Source organism: Danio aesculapii, chromosome 9, assembly GCF_903798145.1.
Source record: "Danio aesculapii chromosome 9, fDanAes4.1, whole genome shotgun sequence".
NCBI lineage: Eukaryota > Metazoa > Chordata > Actinopteri > Cypriniformes > Danionidae > Danio > Danio aesculapii.
In genome coordinates this window covers 19445930-19468742 of record NC_079443.1, presented here as the reverse complement: position 1 = coordinate 19468742, position 22813 = coordinate 19445930, and the positions used below count along the sequence as shown (strand labels likewise).

The following is a 22813-nucleotide window of genomic DNA, read 5'->3' as shown; positions in this document are numbered from 1 at the left end:
TGTTTAATGGACTCATCTTGCAGAACTGTAGAGTTATGTATATATATTGAAATGCATGTTTTTGCACCATATTATGAGAAACATCTGCACATGCATGGCCAGATGTTTCATAAAGCCCATCCTCATGTGGACTGTGAACATGTATGTGTTAAAGTGTACAGCTGGATAAAGTCTGCCCCCATTTGGTCAACAGAGTTAATGTGATTCAGAGATTTAGTTTTATGATAAGTATGGCTGTGTGTTTTTTAGAATTTTTTTTTTATAATTTAGCAGGACTAATAGCTTCTGGCTATCTGTAGTAAAATGTCATGATGTTTAAACTCAGTGGGTTAGCTTTGACAGCAATTTTAAAATGAAGATAAATTCTCATCGACACAGAAACTGTTACTTTGGTGGCTTTTTTTTTTATCCTGAAATTGAGAAACGAGAGAAATGGATTACAGAACCCCCTGATGTTGAGCTCAATGAGGCGGAACAAAGGTTTCCTGCCCAGAGAGCAAACACACAGATGGAGAGAACACAAAGTCCACATGTGCAGAAAGATATACAGAGAGAAACGGCAACACAAAGAGAACATGTGCTAGATAAAACAGGCAAACAATTGACAGTATCATACTGCTACAATAACTTGAATATGCATAGACTAAGAGCTGAAGAGTAAAATATTTTTCATCAAATAACTGATATGCCAATTAATTCAATTAACTATTGACTTTGTCTAATTGGAATGATTTGAAATGTTTAAATGAAATGTACCTTCAAACTCTGCATGAACATCAACATTTTGAAAATATGATTTGCATTGAAAAAAAAACACTCAGAATTAACAAATGAGTTAGGAGTGTTTATAGTTTGAATACATCTTTCTGAATATATTTTCTGTATTCATTGTGATGATTTGATGATTTTAATCATTGGCCTTTATATTATTTACATTTATCTTGTAACTAAATCTAAATGCAATGAGTTACAAAATATTTTTTACAACATATTCATTCATTTATTTATTTTCTTTTCGGCTTAGTCCCTTTATTAATCATGGTTCGCTACAGCGAAATGAACTGCCAACTTATTCAGCATATGTTTTACGCAGCAGATGCCCTTCCAGCTGCAACCCAACACTGGGAAACGCCCATACACACTCTTTCACACACACACACACACACGCATACACTACAGCCAATTTAGCTTATTCAATTCACCTATAGCGCATGTCTTTGGACTGTCAGGGAAACCTGAGCACCTGGAGAAAACCCACACAAACACGGGGAGAACATGCAAACTCCACACAGCAATGCCAACGAACCCAATCGGGGCTCGAAACCAGGAACCTTCTTGATGTGAGGTGATCGTGCTACCCACTGCGCCACCATGACACCTTATTCCATATGTTGTATATTTTTAAAGATCTTTAAATATTTAATTTTATAGTATTAATAGTGAATAAAATATAAATATTACTTTTATTCTATTTTTCAATTCAATTTGAGTTGTGTAGCACATTTAAAAATAACTATTGTTGACCAAAGTGCTTCACAGTGTCAGAAAACCTAAAAATAAATAAAAATCAACAGCATCGTATTGAAAATCTCAAATCGGAGTGAATGCTAAAGTATACATGTATATCTTAAGCATTGATTTAAAAGACAAACATTTTGAGCACTTCTTATACAAGTGGTCAAGCTGGTCCATAAATTTGGAGCAGTCATGGAAAAGGCTTTTATTTTTTAACCTTGTCCTCTGAACATCTAGGACAGGGGTGCCCAAAGTTTTTCCTATTAAGGTCCAAAAACCAAACTTGATTGAGGGCTGTGGGGCAAATGTATACCAAACCATATTTCAATAAATTTAGCAAGGGAAATTTCCTAAAGATGGTGCTTTATATCAACTAACACAGTATCAATTTTAACATTTTAGACTGAACTTATTACAGTAAAAACATAAACAATTCCATTTATAACACAATGGCGTTCAATGCTGAATACACTAGTCGAGCTGCTCCTGCCGTGTCTTTGATTTGCTCGCAGATTACTTGTGTAACTGTCAAGTGACAGTATTTACATTTTAAAAGTCTAATTCATGTACAACATTTAGTTGAATCATTTAATTTCAGTTGTCTTTTTTGTAGCTCAGTGATAAAACAAAGAAACAAAGGATTACGTTAAATTCGAAATGATAATCTCTGTCAAAAGCATTCGCCCTTAACCACCTCCGTATCATTCTTCCTTTCTTTTCAGATGGAATGGTGGGCCAAATCAAAGGTTACCATGGGCCAACTTTGGCCTGCAGACCCTACTTTGGGTATTTCTGATCTAGAAGCACCTGATTTGATGATCTCGGTGCTCTGGCAGGTGTATGAACATGGAGCCTGGTCAAATAAGGTGGTGTCAACGCATGTAAAATCTTTAAAAAAAAGTTTAACAAAATCTTACAATCAATTGTAAACGAACAGGGAGCGAAGTTAGGACAGGAGTAATATGCTACGGTTTTTAGTCCTACTTAGCAGATGAGCTACTGCATTTTGGATTAACTGTAAGCGCTGAAGAGATGATTGATCTAATCCAACATATAAACCATTACAGTAGTAGAGTCTTGAAGTAATAAAAGATTAAATTACAGTTTCAAACTCCACATGAGGCAAGAAGGGTTTGACTTTAGCTGCTACATTTTTTAAAAATGTTTTTAGTTTAAGATAATAATAAAACCCACACTTATGACTGGTTTTGTGGTCTATGGTCACATATATAAAAGACACTTAAAGAGAAAGAGAGAGAGACTGACCAGTCTGATATAATGCCTTCAACGCTGCTACGTCTGAGAGGTCCTCTGCACGAGCTTTGCAAAGCCAGCGGTTATAGCTGTAAAAACAAAAAAGAAACCACATCTGAGCAACTTATGACAATGTATATAATCTGATATGAAATGGAATTCTTGCAAAAGATACAAACAAACATGCACACGCAAAGTGTGCAATTCTACAGTATAAACAGGTCTGTAATCAATAATTTTGACTATGAATGAAATCATAACATAAAAACTTTCTTAGCAAGCATACAGCTAAATATGGCAGACAGCTGTTAGGATGCTGCTAAATTTCCAGTGTCTCAAACATTTGTTGTGATAACTAAAGTATTTAAATTGGTGGTAGTAAAGGAAAACTGCTGTTACTCATTAAAAAAAAAAAACAGTTGTGATAGGCTCTTCTTCCAATTTGTGTCACATGTTGGAGTGAATGTGCTTCTTAAGCTAGAAAATATGTAGGCCAAACCCTAGATTTGTCTAACAGTAATTGATTGTATGGTTGGATGGTTGTGGTTTGCTATTGGCAAACCTCATCATGAGTGACAGATTGTCTCATCTTTTCATCCATGAATGCCATCAGAGAAGAGATGTCATTAAGAGTTGAAGGAAAATTTTTTGGTCAAAGCTTCTGATGGTGCATAAATTAATAATAAAAAATAATGATGTGCACTGAGTAATTATTTATAATAACTCTATGATTCCAAGTAAATACAAAACATGATGGGATGAAGGCTCTGTAAGCTTCTTAGGAATTCTTCAATATTCTATCATAGGAGTAAATTCATTTAAAAATTATTTACATTACATTAGAGTATAGTAATGCATACATTTTTAGATAATTTAGTAGGTTAAAAATGAAATACTACTTTAGCTTCAACTGTAATGTTCACATTTCTTATTTTAATTTTACTTGACCAATACAAACTAATATACACAATTCTTCTTATCAAATGAATACAAATCTGATATAAGTGCAAAAAAGAGGTGCTTCGTTTTAACATTTGACACATTAAACCACCCAAAACATAATGTAGAAAGAAAGATATACATTTACAATGATTGTACAGCAGAATCAACAACTACAATACTCTGGAAGAACTTACCAAAGTAAATATTTGCAGGTGCTTTGGTTAAAAAAATATGTAGGTGTGAAAGGTAACAGCATAATGAAACAACCCTCCAGGCAAAATACACATTTAATAGACGTCTAATAGACATCTAAACATGGGCGTCTTGGCTAAAATCAGGCTAAATTCAGAGAAAATCTAATTGATTAGAACAGCCCAAAACTAGACTAATCATTGAAACACAGATTAGACAGATTTCAGGTGTGTATTCATTCATTCCTGTATGTTTAATGACTAGTCTAATTTTGGGCTATTCTAAGATGTCTATTAAAATTTCACTGGTAGCCCAAATTTGACTTTGTTTTAGCCAAGACATCTATGATTAGATGTCTATTAGACTTCTTTTAAAGAAATGCTTGCTTGGAACTAAGCATCTTACTTTCTTTGGTGCTGTTTCTGCTGGGCTGCGTCAGACATCTGGCCCTGAAGGATGAGTTTACGTTGCTTATCCACATCTCCCTCCATACGAGCAAACGCATGACTTCCGACCAGCCCCAGATCTGACTCTAGTGAATCGTCCTCCGGGTCATCTGCAGAAAATTGGCTCAAGATTAATATTACATGCTTATTAGCATGCATTAGTGCACTACATTAAGAGTTCTGGATATTACAAGAAAAACAAATCCAACATGTCATAAAAGTTCACTGAAGCACAAATTCTTTGGCCATGATGAAGGTCGAGATATACTCTCACACACTTAGAATGAACATTACCAGGTTCAGCAAGTTCTACAATATGGTACAAATGTGGTCCACTCCACCAGACGTGACCTCCCACCCTCAACCAGAGCTAGGAACGCCAGTGGTGTGTGTGATGTACAGCCAGGCAAAGAGCACAAATAATCCTCATCTGTTAATCTTGTTTACATGCATATGCCAGATCTCTATTACGGGCCAACCTTCGCCATATTCAAACAGACATGAAAAGAAAGTCCAGTCTCAACAGCAAACACAATTATTCTCATTTCCTCAGCTCAACTTCATGGTCACAGGTCAGTCTGTGAAATATGTAGCCTGAAATGAAAGAAACACTAACAGGTAAATAAGAGGATGACAGCCAAACAGTCAGCTGCTAGCAAAACTAGGCGGAGAAATCATTGAGATTCAATTAGATGCAGATGCATCCTGAAAGATATCAGTCCAAAAAACGTAACAGCTAGTTGAAGCATAGAATAAGATTATGTTTTTTGTAATGCAACATAACATATGGTCATTTTATGATGGGCCTTTTTATAAACGGAGAGCATCAATGGTTGCTCTGTCTAATGAGGCTTTTAGCTGTTTGGATTTTGAGCAAATTTACCATATCGTGACATTACATTTTATAAAAGGCTGATTATGTAATAATCACAAAAGTAAAATGTAAAGAATTACATACAAATATACTTATAGAATAGCAAATGAATGATAGGACAATAAAAGGTGCAACATAAATAAACTTAAGTTAGTACCAAATTTAGCTGCCAGAGTTCTTACCAGGTCTAGAAAATATGATCATCTCACTCAATCTTTATGCTCCTTACACTGGCTGCCTGTTAAGTTCTGTATTGATTATTAAATATTGCTTCTTACCTATAAATCTAGATTCTGTTTATCTAACCAACCTTCTTTCTCGAGACAATAAAAGCCCCTCTTTAAGATATCAAAACACAGGGCTTCTAGTAGTACCCAGTATAGCAAAGTCTACTAAAGGAGGTCAGGCCTTCTCATTTATGGCTCCTAAACTCTGTAATAGCCTTCCTGATAATGTCGAAGGCTCAGACACACTCTCTCAGTTCAAAACTAGATTAAAGACCCATCTTTTAGTAAAGAATACAAACCCACAACGCATCACATAACGATATGATGCATGAGTGTGCTCCATGCAGGTGAGTGGGCTTGACAACCACCTGTAGGACACACTCCTTCTGTCATTTTGTTAGAAACTCTCATATGCTTTACATATTTGTTTATGTAACTGCTATTTTCATCTGTAGCACTTTATTTGTGCCTTGATATTTTATATTTGTTGTTTAAATACCCTATGAAAAGCAGCTACACTAATTATATTTTTTGTTCTTCTTTCCACCTGGGGATACTCATCCCGAGGCCTCTAATGACTGTGTAGCACCATTGATCCAAAACCTGTGAAGAGATAATGCCAACCATAGATGACTTCTAGAGGTATCCATAATCCTGGACCAGGCCGTATCCTGAGCAGATGCTGTGGCGGTCATGAAGGAGTGGAGAGCATGAGACTGATTCCTGAAAGACCTCAATGACAGTCGAGTCTCTGCATTGATCCCATGGGCCAGCCTGACACCAGTTGGTGACCTACATACACCTGCAGCTTCTCCACGATGGACCTCCAACCTCCAGCGCCTAGACTGCAGCTCTGCACAAGAAGTTTGGCCAGAAGAGAAATGGTCGTGCCCGACTGAGCCTGGTTTCTCTCGAGGTATTTTTTTCCTTCACTTTAGTCAATTGGTGAAGTTTGTTTCTTGCCACTGGCTTGCTTGGTTGGTTTGGGACTTGTGGAGCTGCGCATCAATGGATTTACTCTTCAGTGTTTGGACTTTCAGCAGTGGTAATTAAACCACACTGAACTGAACTAAACTGAAATTCAACTCTGAAAACTGCACTAACAGTTCCAATTTACTAGAACGTCTATGTTAAGCTGCTTTGACACAGTCTACATTGTACAAGCGCTCAAGAAATAAAGATGAATTGAAGTGAAAATAGCTTAATTTGGCCAGATTTTTTGAAGTATAATGTAAATGGCATAGTAAATAAACAATAAACTGATAGGTGTCAAAACAGTACCATTCAAAACCATAATTTTCATCCTTAAAATACACAACAGAACATATATATTTAAGAGAAATAAAAATGAATAACACAAAATATACAGGCAGAAAGAAATAAAGGGAATTGAAGAGAATAGAGTGAAGAAAGTGTGAATAAGGAGAAAGCAGATTAGGCAAGTGTGTGGTTTGAGGCATGCTTTGAAACCGCTACATTTCAGACTAATCCACAAGAGCGGGCTGTATTAGTGAAGGCCTAGTCACCTGCTGTCTTTAATATTACTTTAAGAATGACAAGCAGACCTGCATCACAAGATGAAAGGCCATGTACGAGGACAAGAGTTTGAAAAGATCAGCCAGATCAGTGACCGGGTGCAGCACAGCCGGTTTACGAACCTTGAAAGTGTGCCCTTTAATGTCTTTCAGAAAGACTATACAAGAACAAACGTTGCTGATCCTCATAAAAACCAGGATCGGGACTTTAGCCAAACCCAAATTAGAACAAGTAACAATTCAATAAATCATATTAAAACAAATAAGTAGAGTACTAAACTTTCAGTACTGCACATTGCCTACTTCAGAGAGGACCCAACACCAAACCCTGTAGGACTACATTATTAATATTTGAAGTAAAGGGCTTAACCTTTGGGTGAGAGATCTGATCCAACTGAAACAAAGTTATATTGTGACCAGCCGCCTGAAAATCATCCTCCTTTTATTTCATTTGAAGTACACTACATGCAGCCATTGCTGCTTGTGCCACAAGAGTTAAACTTGAGACATACGTTGAACGTGATAAACATTTCATAGCCATTTTTTCCTGCAAAGTCAGAATGAAGTACAGCAGAACTACAACAAGGTATCAGTTTAATGTCTGAGTTTGTAATCGACAGTGAGACAGAATTATGAGCGATTATAATGTGTTTTATTAGTTGCGTTGTACACCTCCATTGTAGACACAGTATTATGACTAGTTACCATAATACTGTGTGATGTTTGATGGGAGAGAAATTAAATTCACATAGGATCACATAGGAATATATACAGGTTACCTGTCTAAAACAACATTTAAGTTGTTTCATTTTTCCTTTAATATTATTTGACATTGAACAGTCATTGTACATAGTTCTGACTGCCAATCAGACTGCATATCAAACGTAAACACTATGAAAACTGAAATATATTATGGTTCTATTTGTTTCAGAAACCTAATCAGCCTGAAACTGCAGGCTTGGCTCAATGTTGGAATTAACCCTTGTGTGCTGTTCAAATTTACTACCCTTTCATTATGTTTGTGGCTGTTTTTGCCCCAATGACTTCCATTATCATGACATGCAAATGACATTGCAAATCCTTGACAGCATATAATCATGCATTCTTGATTGTTGGTGGTTTTCCCGGTTGGAAAGAGGTCACATGTGTAATTTGTACTGTTGATCATCCGTTGGCAGCACTAACCCTTTAGATAGGCCTGTGCAAAGAAGTTTCTGGCTTTTATACAGAGTTATATGGAGTAAAAAAATATTGTAGTGTGTGTGTGTGTGTGTGTGTGTGTGTGTGTGTGTGTGTGTGTATATAAATACACTTACTATGCTCTAAGAGCTGAGCAGCTTTTTTTTTTCTTAAACATATCTAGATAAGCGCGCAAAGGTTTCTCTTACACTCACGCATGCACGCTTAACTCCGCATAGAAGGCAGAAACTAAGCTTTTTTTGCACTGCAACTGATGATCAACAGTAACAATAAAAAATGTTATCTCTTCCCAAAAGTGCAAACCAGCAACAATCAAGAATGCATGACTATATGCTGTCATGGCTTTGCAATTTTAAAAAAAAAAGTCATTATAATGGAAGTCAATTGGGCAAAAACAGCCACGAACATAATGAAAGGGTAATATATTTGCCAAGAGTGTAATGTTACATTTTTGTGTAAATGTCAAAATACACTCTTTATTACACTTTATTAGGTACACCTCTCCATCTGCTCGTTAAGGTAAATTTCTAATCAGCTAATTACATGGCAGCAACTCAATGCATTTAGGCAGGTAGGCATGGTCAAGACGATCTGCTTTCATGCACAACCATCTCTAGGGTTTACAGAGAATGGTCCAGAAAAGAGAAAATATCCAGTCAGCGGCAGTTCTGTGGGTGCTTGTTGATGCCAGAGGTCAGAGGAGAATGGCCAGACTGCTTACAGCTCATAGAAAGGCAACAGTAACTCAAATAACCACTCGTTACAACTGAGGTATGCAGAAGAGCATCTCTGAATGCACAACACATCCAACCTTGAGGCAGATGGGCTACAGCAACAGAAGACCACACCGGATTGGAAAAACGTTGCCTGGTCTGATGAGTCTTGATTGCTGCTGTGACCTTCGGATGGTAGGGTCAGAATTTGGCATCAACACAATGAAAGCATGGATCCATCCTGCCTTGTATCAACGGTACAGGCTGGTGGTGGTGGTGTAATGGTGTGGGGGATATTTTTTTGGCACATTTTGGGCCCATTAGTACCAACTGAGCCATGTGTCAAGGTCACAGCCTACCTGAGTATTGTTGCTGACCATGTCCATCCCTTTATGACCTCAGTGTACACTGATGGCTACTTCCAGCAGGATAATGCACCATGTCATAAAGCGCGAATCATCTCAGACTGGTTTCTTGAACATGACAATGAGTTCACTACACTCAAATGGCCTCCACAGACACCAGATTTCAAACCAATAGAGTACCTTTGGGATGTGGGAATGGGAGAATCGCATCATGGATGTGCAGCCAACAAATCTTTCAATATGGACCAAAATCTCTGAGGAATATTTCCAGTGCCTTGTTGAATCTACACCACGAAGGATTAAGCAGTTCTGAAGGCAAAATGAGGTCAAACCCAGTACTAGTAAGGTGTACCTAATAGTGTACCTAATAAAGTGGCCAGTATGTGTGTCAAAATGAGATTTGTCACCAAAAATCATTCCATTAGCAGAAACACAGAGAAATTCGTAGCCAGATTAAGACTCAAAAATCACCCCAGAGTATATGACAACATCCCAACAGCACACAAGGGTTAATGACTGGCTGACCGATGGCGGTTTGAAACTGATGGCGGTTTGATATTTTTTATATGAATTTTTCATCTATTCTCTTTAACAACGCAATTGATAAAGAAAATGGACACTTAACATTTGTGTTGTGCCACTTCAGTAAACATGGAAAGGCAAATTTGGTTAGGCAAAATTAGTTCCAATTACACAGTAGCTTGTTGTCACTCTCAGTCACTCAAGCAAACATCCAGAAGCGAAACTAATAAAGCTCAATACTGAATGACCTTAAATTGGGTTGGAAATAGCTGATTTAATAGATCAGTTAGTAAAAGACCTTGGGCTCCCTTTCCATGACCTGGATTAAAGCATTGAAAGAAAGGCAGGAAAGTGCAGTGTTTATTTACATGGGACCTGACTTATGTGGCTTGTTTAACTTGGATCAACAGCTCTACTGAGACTTGATCACCTTAACACAGCTGGCGCACAGTCCGCAAGATCTAGGCTTGACATAATGGCAAGCCAACAAATATACAAGTTTAATCTCCCACTAACAAATAAATATACACATGTGCTCTGAGTGCTACGGCAAGCAAGCAAGCCAAACGCACACTCACTCTCATATAGTTATTTGAAGATCAGTGCCTATACACACACATACATTGGTTTTGGTGGTTTATGGGGACTCTCCAAAAGTGTAATGCATTTATAATGTACATTTTTTTATTATTATTATCATTATATGGCCTTACCAAACCAGTGGTAGGTAAGATTACATTACAGAATGTTTCTGAGCAATAAATACATTCCAGATGAATGTGGCCAAACATTTTCTCCCATCCTCATGTTAAAGGGACACTAAAGCAACGTCACAAAGATTAGGTTGTGTAAATTCCAGCGTGGTGATTGGCCGTCAGTACACAGTGACATCATTGAGTTTTCAACATGTCTGTGCATTAATTCATGAGAAATTCGAGTTGGTTGAAACCAATCAGCGCGCTCTATTGTGAATGAGATGCAACTTCATTAATATGCATGAGATAGCTTCATCTCTTATTAGCGGTCTGTTCAGAGACGCAACTACCAAGTTGTGTTGCCAACTACAATTAAACCTAATAGAAGAAGAGGAATTGTTCAGAGATGGGACGTTTTTAAGTGTGACTTTCCATTTCCCTGCGATTCGAGCACATTAGGCCCCGTTTACACGATTCCGTTTTAGTTTTAAAATGCAGTTTTAGAATGAAAACGATGCACACTAGCAGTTCATCTAGCATTTCCAGTTCCAAGCCTACACTACCACTTTTAATTTATTGACATCACACATTTATTCTTGCTTTAAAAAAACAGTGTACAGTACATTCTCTCTGCATTAAAGGCATCAATATATTACCAGTTAATAAAAGGTAAATAAATTTACTATTTTGCTATCTGTGGTTTCAGCATAAAAAATAAAGGCTAGTATCATGATTATTTTGTAGCATTAAGGTTTATTAGTTATTTAGTAGTACTATTTGTTGTTTTTATTTGACATTGGTATTTGGATTTTGAAACGGTATTAGATTCAACAAATTAATTTAGATGTCTTGTAATCTGAAATAAATAATAAAACAAGCCTGGTCCTTTACTTAATTTTCCTTTCTGACAGTGGCAGAAAAACCTGTCTTTTTCAAGTGTCCTGCTGTAACTTGAATAAAAATTAATGAGTGCGGACCAGCCTTGTAATATTTATAATAACTTAGGTCTCAGGACCTTATTTAGTTGGAAGTGCATGGTGATTTGCATTAATCTGAAAAATATACGATAGATTTAAGTTTGAGGTGAGGATAAAAATCTATTCAGCAAGGATGAAATGGAATGATTTTAAAAATAACTATTGTTCTATAAAATACAGTATTTCCATTTTAAAGAAAATTCTCTTGAATGTTCTATTTAAAAAAAAACGGATAAATTTTCACAAAGATATCAAATCCACTTGTTAAGTTGTGACGTATAAAATACTGTTTCCAGGTTCAAGCCGCTACTTATTTGAATTGAGAAAAAAAATTGCAGATGACCACTTTTTAGTCATATCACACATTAAAGTGAATTTTATTTAAAATCATGGTGTACACAACTGTCTCTGGACATGCTGCATTAGACACCAATATTTTACATTACTCAGTTGCTGGCCATCTCATATTATATATTAATTTGTTTCTATATTTATATACATATACAGTTGAAACCAAAATTATTAAACCCACTTTAAAAATTTTTTTTTTTTAATATTTCCCAAATGATGTTTAACAGAGCAAAAAAATTTTCACAGTATGTCTGATATTATGTTTCCTTCAGGAGAAAGTCTTATTTGTTTTATTTCGGCTAAAATAAAAGCAGATTTTAATTTTTTTTAAAAACCATTTTAAGGTCGAAATTATTAGCCCCTTTAAGCTATATGTTTTTTCGATAGTATAAAGAACAAACTAGTTATTCAATGACTTGCCTAATTACCATAACCTGCCTAGTTAACCTAATTAATCTAGTTAAGCCTTTAAATGTCACCTTAAGCTGTATAGAAGAGTGAAAAATATCTAGTCAAATATTATTTACTGTCATCATGGCAAAGATCAAATAAATCAGTTATTAAAACTTATGTTTAGGAATGGGTTGAGAAAATCTTCTCTCTGTTAAAAAGAAATTGTTCAGAGGGGCTAATAATTCTGACCTCTGAAACAGATAGACAGATATTGCAATTTTCAAAAGCATTTCAACATTCATATGAACATTTTCTTCTCCCTGTAGCTAATATATTAGATCATAATGTTATGTAATGCAAGTCGCCTTGTGTAACAATGTTTGCCAAATGCATAAATGTACATATAAACATTGACGTAAAAAAAGAAAGTCTCTCAACTGGCAAATCAACATATTAGAATTCTTAATAAACAAGCCTGATGTAATGATGCCAAAACTTTAGCTTTGCCAATACAGGAATATATTGCATTTTAAAATAGTAAAATAGTTCATTTAAACTTACTGTAACTGTTTTACACCAGTTCTTCATAAAATAATAGCAACCTTGATGAGAAAGTTAAATGGTATCTGTAGACCTATAAAAATGTTAAATCTGAGCTCACCCTCTAGATTGACTGGCTTTTCAGCAATGCGGATCTGTCTCTCCGGGACCACCGGCTCTCCTTCAGAATTGCCAATGTCGGCAGGAAGTAGAGGCAGACTGATCCTCTCTTCTTGCTTTGAGCGTGGGTAATACAACGGCAATAACTTCCTGTACACTGGCTGGAAGATCAATTACAAACAAACTCAAGGTCAAGTGATCACACGTTCACATGCAGATACACACTAAACATTTGATACAATCTTTTATATTTCATATTATTTAAGAATATTGTGTTATGCAACTGTTAATAAATCTGCATAATGCCGGAGCTCACAGTTTCACCCACAATCACAACAAATCCGGCCTCTAAATAAGCAAGAATTTCATAAGAAAATGAGAGGCAGATGTAGAAATTTCAAGGATGGATTCTGTTGCGTAACAGTGAAAATGAAATGTTGTGCACCTCCTCAACATCCGAAACAGCAAACACCAACGTCTCAATGTTCTCGCCATGGTTCTCCAGAAATCTGCGAACAGTTCCTAAAAACAAACACGGGGGAAGCACATTCTGATGAGATTCCTCTGAATTTCATCACAGAGGGCTGATCTGACATATCGCATGTAAAAAAAAGAAAGAAAATGAAATTACTTAATGCTATATGTGTGGCGTCCTCCACAGGATACGCTCGTTTGACTGTGCTGATCACACAGAAGCCCACAGAAACCATGGCATGTTCCCTGCAGGCAGAAACGTCAGTCATACATGATTTAACTTTCTGACAGTCAGTCATAAAGGGGGTTCCTTATAGCAGAAATGTAGTTTACATGAGGACTCCTATTGACACACACCCATTCCCAGATATTAGATGAACAATATTTATCTTTACAATCACAAAAGCGAACACATTCAGACTGGGAATCTAAAGAAATATACATTTTTTTTAGTTCAATCAATTGAAAACACTTTGCGATAATGTTGCATTGGTTTATGTATTTACTAACATGAACTAATAATAGGGTGACATGATCGCCTCACAGCTAGAAGGTCGCTGGTTTGAGCACCAGCTGGATCAGTTGGCATTTCTGTGTGGTTTTGCATGTTCTCCACGTGATCGCGTGGGTTTCCTCTGGGTGCTCCGGTTTCCCCCACAGTCCAAAGACAATAGACAAAGACAATAAACCTATAGGTGAATTGAATAAACTAAATTGGCCATAGTGTATGTGTGTGAATGGGAGTCAATGGGTGTTTCCCAGTGTTTGGCTGCGGCTGGAAGGGCATCCGCTGTGTAAAACATATGCTGGATAAGTTGGCGGTTCATTCCACTGTGGTGACCCCTGATTAATAAAGGGGCTAAGCCGAAAAGAAAATGAATGAATGAACTAATAATACTGACAGAGCAGCATTTATTAATCATGGTTCAACTTATTAATGCATTATTAAAATCCAAATTCAAGCTTGCTGACATTAGTTAACACACTGTGTATTAACAAGAACTAATGTAATTTTGAAAATTATCCATATCCAAACCCATCACTTTCTCAAATTACAACCTTTCCATTGTATCTACATGTCGATATCTGGGAATCAGTCTGGACTCTCACCTTACTTATTGTGACCATGTTCAAAATGTTTGTAAAAAGCTGAAGCAAAAACTACTTGTTTATTGGAAAATCAGAACAAAATTGTCTCTTTCCGTTCCAGAAACCTATCTTCATGCCATATTTTTGTCCACCTTGTTATACTGTTTGCCTGTTTGGTCACTCACAACAAATGATATCTTTGAGCCAATAGCTACACTGTACAATAGTGCCTATAAGATCCACAATAGACTTTCTGGATGGCCACATCACTCTCTAATGCTTTATCATTTCAAAATTACATAATAAACAGGGATTAAACTCTACTGTCAAACTTTAAATAGTGCTTCCTCAGCAGTCCTTTGTCCTTTGGTACTAAAACATGATACAAGGACTGATCGTTCCACCAGATCTGCAACAACTGGATGCTTGTTATCTACTTTTAAAAATCGTTATGGACAGAGATCTTTCATGTATTCACAAAAGCTTGGTATGAGATCCCACAACATCTAAAAACAATACCAACACTGAGACTTTTTTAGAAATCCCATGCTCGTCATCTGATGGTCAACTATCGCTGTAGCTACTGAGATAGTAGCCTGTCTCTCTTCGTGTTGTACGTTTGGTGATTGTTTGTGTTGTTCTCATGTGTTGATGGATGAGATGTTAAGTGTGTCTGTATGTTTTTATGTTCTGCAGAGCAGGAACCTGCTGAAAAACAGCATTCATGCTGAGCCAGGCCTGGTTATCTTTTAATCTTTTCCTGTTTAAAAATTAAAAAACAAATAAAATAAATAAACGTTAAAAAAAGATGAATAAATACTGTGTTTAATGTATTGTTCATATTAGTGAATACCTTACCTAACTTTAGCTAATATACCCTTACTGTAAAGTGTTACCAATCAAATTAACTATTCTAGTCATCTCAACTTGCATCAATGAAACCGACTGAAATATTAAAGTTAAACTTTGTAGAATTTAAATTTAGTTGAAACTAGGGATGCTCATAATAACCGATTAACCGTTAACTGAAAGGGTGCATTTTTAACTGATTGATGGTATCAGTTAAATTAATAAAAAATATTATTATACATATTTTTAAAGTTTGCCTGCATCAGGGGCCGATCACAGTGAACATGCTTTTTGCGTTGAGAGGAGCATTTTTTGAATGGTTTACTAATGGCCGTGAGTGTTTTGCGGTGCCCTGCACGCCTCACGTTTTTGCCATTGTACGCTGTGTGCTCGCAGTTGAAATGAAGTAAACTAAGCGGAAAAATCGTACGTCATTTCTTCAATCAAATGAAAGCAGAGGTGGGGTTTCCATTGATTAAAAGCACATTTTCTGTGGAGTGATCAATTTGAGTTAGCCTGCTATTTTTATTTGATGGAAGAAACAAAGACATGATTGGACAAACAGCATATGCCAGTTCTTAAAAAGGATTCAGTCAGTGTTTTCGTTTTGCAATCTAAACTTGACATTTAGGTGAAAAATATCTAGGGCAGAACTATTTATTTTATTCTTTGTATTTAGTTGATTCTGTTTTTCTATGCTGTTGGAAATGCTGCAGGTGCTTGAAGATGTTCTGATGTAGTTCAGATACTAAAATAAATCAGTATTTTGAAATGTAATCTTTAATGGGTCAGACACAAAATAGACACGTAAATTATGTATTTTATTAAATAATAATTTAATATTAATCTGACCAGTTAACCGTTAATATTCGGTTAATGAGCGGCGGTTTTTGGGTTGGCAAAATTAACCGAAATGAGCATCCCTAGTTGAAACCTGATTAAAATAATTAAGTAAAATAAGTGACAACATTTGTTTTCAAGACATTATTATGATAGTGCATGAGTTTTATGCTTCACATCATCAGACATCGCTAATAATCATCAACATGAATGTTATTTTGTTTTTGGCTTAAACACCTTGTTGACATTGGAAATGCCACACCAAGCAAAATAAAGTATATCTGATATGATCTTAGAGAGTGACTGCACTGCAAAAAGTACTTATCTTACTTGAGTTTTTTTGTCTTGTTTCTGATCAAAATATCTCAAAATTCATATAGCAAGGGGAACTTTCTAGACTGGCAAAACATATGGTCTTGTTTTAAGAAATAACATGGTCTTATGTCAAAATTAAAAACAAAAGTATTTTGTTTACACCATTGGCAGATTATTTTGCTTGTTTTAGAGAAATAATTTTGGCATTATATTTCTTTAATCAAGACAACATTTTTGCTTGTATTTTGCTTGTATTCTTCAATGCGGAAGTGCGTGCGTTTTAGCGATTGTTTTAGAACTTCCGTTTTCAGCTGCCTATGGGAGATATGATTAGGAATAATAAACGGCAGAAAACGGTCAAACTACTCGCTCTACAAACAAGTGTTGGCATGACAATTCAGACAAAGTAGAATAATATAATAAGAAAATATCAGTTTGCAACACTAAGCAGCAAAACGAGCTGTTTTTAACTTTTAAAAATGAATGGAAGTCATTGAGACCGGAAGTCTCGAGCCAAAATGATTCAAATGGCTGCGCCCTCATACGCGGAGAATAAGGTGAATAGACAATGCTTCTTAATTTAAAAATGTCAAGATATTTGGACTAGAAACAAGACAAAAAATATATAATTTTTGCAGTGTGAGCAGTACTAAGCCCATTTCACATCATACAGAATAGACTGCAATTAGTCCAAAATGCGGCTGCGAGACTTCTGACAGGGACTCGCAAGTATGAGCACATATCCCCAGTTCTTTCCTCTCTGGGCTGGCTGCCTGTTAGTTCACAGATTGATTTTAAATGATTAATTTCACTTTTATAGCTGGTTTTTTGCTGTTATCGCCGCAAAATACTGGAACAAGCTTTCATCCATAATAGACATGCTCCAACTTTATCTGTTTTTAAATACCTTGTGAAGCTGCATCTTTGTTCTTAAGCATTTGAGCCTTTTTAATGTTGAGGGGTTTGTCTTGTGTTTTAATTGTTATGCAAGTGATGTAGGACTTATGTTTTTTGCACTTTGGGCAAAGTTGCGTTGTAAAAAAAATGTGCTATATAAATAAACTAACTGAACTTTACTTAGTACAACAAATGTCAGAATATCCAGTCTGTTTTAAAACACATTGGCCATTTCTCTCCCAAATGTTCTTGCAATGATCCTGCTTACTTGGCAAGCTGCAAGACGTTTCTGTAGCAGCTGTATAGAGAACTTTCTGCAGCTGTCCGGTACTTGGCTTTATATTTGGGTCCAACAGTGTGAATTATAAATCGTGCAGCCAAGTCGAATCCCTCTGTCATTTTTGCCTCACCAGTCCGACATCCTGGAAAAAAAAAAGATGTGCACACCCTATATCATCAGAACTAAACAAACAAAATGATGAGATAAGATCTATCAGAAATGCACACTGCGTTTAAAAACATCAACAGTTCGTTGCTCGACTATAGTGGGTATCTATTTGATATCCAGTTAGCGCCCCCTACCTTTCAGCTTGAGTAGTTCATCTCTTAGTTCAGGTCCAGCGTGTCTGTGGATGCTGTCTGATATGGGGTTCTTGTCCGTTAGTGTCTCATTGCTTGTGTTGACGATTGCTGTGCAGTTTAAAAGTGCCACGTCTCCATTACTGCAATATAAGGGAAAGATATAAGCCAGCAGATCACATATCAGAATCCTCAGAACATTATATTTGTTATGAAAAAACTGTGAGAACAATTGTAGAAAGGAAAGTACAAAAACTAAAAATCATTTTAGGTAAAAAAAAAAAAAAAATGTAAACATTAATAAAAAATAAACTTGATTTAGAAATCAAGCTGAAAACTACAAGGAAAAACTACAAAACTACAAAAAAATAACTACTATGTAAAAAATATTCGTAAATTAGCAGTTTTCTGTATTTTCTAATTCTTGTTTTTTTCTCTTGTTTATTTATTCTTTCTTCCAACAACGTTAAACTTGAAAAGTTCCAAAAGGTCGCTTTTATTAATATTTTATAGTTTAAAGTGATAAATTGACAGGGTGGTGTTGTATATTACCATACAAAATCTTTGTAATAAACTGCTAGTACATGTTCTGCTATTTTACAGACTTATTTCTCTATATTTTTTTCCTTATACATTATATCATTTTAAACTACTAAAATGTAAATAAAAAAGTCACTTTGTTAAACTGCAGTTGAATTTTCAAAATCAAACGTCGACAGAGCAGAGATCAACATCCCATAATGCATTTCACAACCGTAAAAAAAAACAGAAAACAAAAACTGTTTATTGACAGATATGTTTTACAGTGTAGAACTACTTCACTGAAAACTCAATTAAATTTGTTAAATTAGATCAAATGTTGTGTTAATGTTAACTTAATATATTTGTGCCATCATAACAAATCGAAACAAATTAGTTTTCAAAAGATAATGTTCACAAAAACAAAACCAGTGATAATGGAAATCAGAAGAATAACATGATATGACAAAATCCTGCAAGCATAAGTCTACGTGTGCTGCTGAATTCTATCCGTGTCTGATTTTCCAGAAGGACAAGTATTATGAAATGAACATCATAGAGAAGTTTCATGCAATGCATTTCCCCTTTCGTTAAAAAAAAAGAAAAAAGCAGAAACTATGAATTGAGAGAGGGGGGAAAACTTTGATCCTGCCCTAACAAAGCTACATTGCACAGAAGGCAAAGCACAGCTTGAAGGACCTTTTAGACATGTGACTGAGCCATAAGGGGGATTTGTGGGCACGAGGAAATGACTAAAAGACTTGAAAATCTTGTGCAAATAACTGATGCAATGAGCACAGCACAGGCTGAAGAATGAAAAAAGAGACAATTGTTTTGGCCCAAATTATGCAATCACTGAACTTTAGTTTTTTTCCTACATTCACATTGTTATTTGCTTTATTAATATACATTTTTATTTAATTTTTTTTTACTGATAAACAGAGACAGCAAAAAAAAGGAAGTTTTAGGCTGGGTGAAATTATAGACAAAAATAATTCAAAAGTTTGTAGATAAAAAACAAACATTTTAGCATGTTACTTACAATAGTACAATCTTGTTGTTGATGTCTTGTCTGAAGGTGAACGGTGAGTTTACGAAGTTGAGCTGATTGGTCAGGTTGTCCACCTCGTCCTCCTCATAGTGGTTTTCTCCATCCAGCTCATCCTGGACTCCCTGAGGCTGGTCCCATGTGGGCAGGTTCAGGACCTCCACAAACTGGGAACGAGCTCCCAAGGGATCCATTCTGTAGATTTACTATCTGATTCTGAAGTGAAAAAACACAGGGGAGCATTTTCTTTACTCACAAAGAGACTATAGAATGACCTGAGGCATGCTAGCACATTAATATAATCATTCACGCACACACACACACACACACGCACGCACGCACACACACGCACACACACGCACACACGCCTGATTCAATTGAAACATACGTGGAAAACTACGATAACAGACTTGTGAATCTCAAGCACACAGGTAACGCGTAAAAATTATTAAAAATGTAATGTACATATGGATTTTTACACTTGATTTTAATTAAGAGTTGATTTTTTTTTATATTTAATTAATTATAAATATATTTTCCACATTTTTCAAGTGCCCCTGATTTTTGCTTTTTATTCTGATGAATCCCTTACCCAAAGAGCACCAATGCATTATTTAAGCTACCCTTGGGCTGTTTTTGTTTGATTTTGGAATTATAAATCTTATTTTTAAAGGAACGTTTCGATAAAATATATATAAATTTGACTTTCTAAATTTGAAGTTGTAAACAATGAAGCAATATGTTTATTAGAGAACACTTGACAATTCTCAGTTTCTCTGGATTTACTGTACTTTTATGCGTGGGTTTGAGTAAAATACTAATATTTGTTTTATTTTAAAATCTGATCTAGTCATAATATCAATTGTTTTAACTTTTTGGGATTTAAAAAATAAGGTATAATCCACCAAATATTGCTTGCTTTTCTTTTCTTCAGTTAAAACACAGACGTTGTGTTGCCTAACAATTAATAGAAAGCTATCTGAAACCTGGCACCTTGTTATTTTTATGCACACAAAAAATCCTCTAAACAACAACATACTTCATATTTATTTAGATTTTGGAAAAAATCATTCATAGAAAAACCCACAAATCTTAAATCCAGAGAAAATGATTGACATAGTTGACATAGCACATATATAAAAATTACTGTCTCCCTTTAAAATGACTGATCGATTGGCAAGAAAAAATATCTTCACTTCACTTTGGCTGATGTAAAAGAGTGATATACATCTTGAATGGTGAGCCAATAGTAAGGAAATTGTCATAATAGAACAAAATTTTATTAATAGATGAAGTATCGTTTTTAAAACTTTTAACACATACATATATACTAGGGCTGCACAATATATTATTTCAGCATTGATACTGCAATGTGTGCATTCGCAATGTGGAGTTGGGATTATTATAGTTGATCAGCAATGAAGAATGTACAGTGTTTACATTTTACATTACATTTGATTATTCAATAAGGACAGGACAAAATAGAGATACGCATGAGGTGGCGCTTCTCGTAACGGTGGATCAAACATATATAAATGTTGCAATTCTAAGAAATATTTATGTTGTTGATAAAAGAAATACATCATAACGTTTTGATGCATTTTTCCCTCTTCATTTACAAATATCATGATATATTGTGGATGGTTTTCTTGTGATTTATCACTGATATGGTGATCTATCATTATCAGGCGCAAAATATCATGATAATATCGTACTGTACCTGAATATCTGACTATTTATTTCACTTTTATCTTTGCTCCATCTTATTTATTCTTGCAATTTATTTAATTCACTCTATACAAGATAACTCCAATCAAAGTTAATGATTTTATTCCAAGTAGAGCTATTCAAGTCATTGAATCCAAGCCAGAATTGTATATTGCAATACAAGTCGCAGCAAAATTAAACATTGCAATGTCCGATTTTTCCAATATCGTGCTGCCCTAATACACACACATACATAAATTAGCTTATATAAAATGCTTATACTCAAATTACTTGGTGTTATACTGTCTTTAAAAAATAAAATAACAAACAACAACAACAACAAAAACATCTCGTCACCTTAGAATTATAAGGTTCTATCAGACATTTGTCAAGATAGAGTTATTGACATATTCTTATTAAATGACAACTAGTTTACATTATGAGATTTTTACAAGTTGTTTACATTTTAAGACTTTTTATTAAAAAAAAAACGAAACAAATGTTACAAACATACTGTTTACTATATGGAATACAAAAACTTTGAAGCTCAAGATCTCAAAATCATTCAGAATCTTATAATTCCAAGGTGACGAAATGTTTAAAGTGTATTCTTCAGATTTTTAAGTATGTGATAAAATTGCAATACTCCAGCAACAACTCCTGTGTCTGGCCAGCATGATCTGCAGTGTGAGAAGTGCAGTGTTCATGAACGTAATTGACTTTAAGGCAAAACAGAGAGGCACAGTATCAGACAGACACACACAGGAGTCCAGGAACAGATAAGATATTCAGCGGCAATGAGGCGCATGTGTAAAGGTCGACTCAAATTAGATTTCATCATCATCATCAACAACAAAGTAAGTGCTCGACCAAACATATAAACGTTCAGTCCCCATATTCATTACCACATACTAATCATACACTGCTTCAAGAAGGATGGAAAGGAAAACAACACTTCGTATTAATTCTAAATATAACAACTATAAAAGTGAAAATGCAACTAAAGCACAACCACTATTAACTACAATGTCCAGCAACCTACCAGATGATGCAGATATTCAGCCCAATCTTCTGCAAAAACAAAACCGCGTTAGCTCAAATCCATGCACGGAAGACAGAGTCAGATGCCACTGTCATCGTCCTGTCCTTCCGCTTTTAAATAGACCATTGTTAAAATGTGATTTTCGCTGGTTGTGGTCAACACATCGTGCGTGTAACATTCAGCGAGTTTCCTGATCAGCTGATTCACGAGGACAAAAATCATCATTTCCGGGATTGCGGCAGGGACTGTGGCTGTGTTGTCAATCCGTGTCGAAAACGCACAGACGTGTTCGAAAATGTGATCACAGATTTTAGTCATAGACGTTCTACGTCCATTGGGAATTGCAAAATAAGTACAATAAAAAATAACGAATTAATACATTAAATACATGTTTTATTTGCGAGCACATTTGGCCTCAGGGACAACATTGTGACTTCACAGACCTAAGTAGTCGATACATATGCGCGTAATTCTTAAGAACACACACACAAACTACACACGGAAAGGAAATATCGAGGACGCAATAAATAATATATCAGTCACACAAATATTCATAAAACGGTAAATTTGCGAAATATTTTGTTTAGTATCAT

The 22813-nt window shown here is 35.4% G+C and overlaps 1 protein-coding gene across 1 annotated transcript in view; it reads right to left on the bottom strand.

The window, feature by feature from the left end:
• Positions 1-22415, bottom strand: part of gdap2 (ganglioside induced differentiation associated protein 2) — a 56099-nt gene extending 33684 nt beyond the window's left edge. Inside the window, exons 1-9 of the mRNA XM_056465156.1 lie at positions 22221-22415; positions 19466-19687; positions 17908-18047; positions 17594-17747; positions 13493-13581; positions 13307-13383; positions 12863-13022; positions 4309-4459; positions 2782-2858 (exon numbers count right to left, since the gene is read on the bottom strand). Of these exons, the coding sequence (XP_056321131.1) occupies positions 2782-2858; positions 4309-4459; positions 12863-13022; positions 13307-13383; positions 13493-13581; positions 17594-17747; positions 17908-18047; positions 19466-19665 (1048 nt within the window). The 5' untranslated portion in view covers positions 19666-19687; positions 22221-22415. The remainder of the gene's footprint in view (positions 1-2781; positions 2859-4308; positions 4460-12862; positions 13023-13306; positions 13384-13492; positions 13582-17593; positions 17748-17907; positions 18048-19465; positions 19688-22220) is intronic.
• Between the last annotated feature and the right edge of the window lie 398 nt (positions 22416-22813).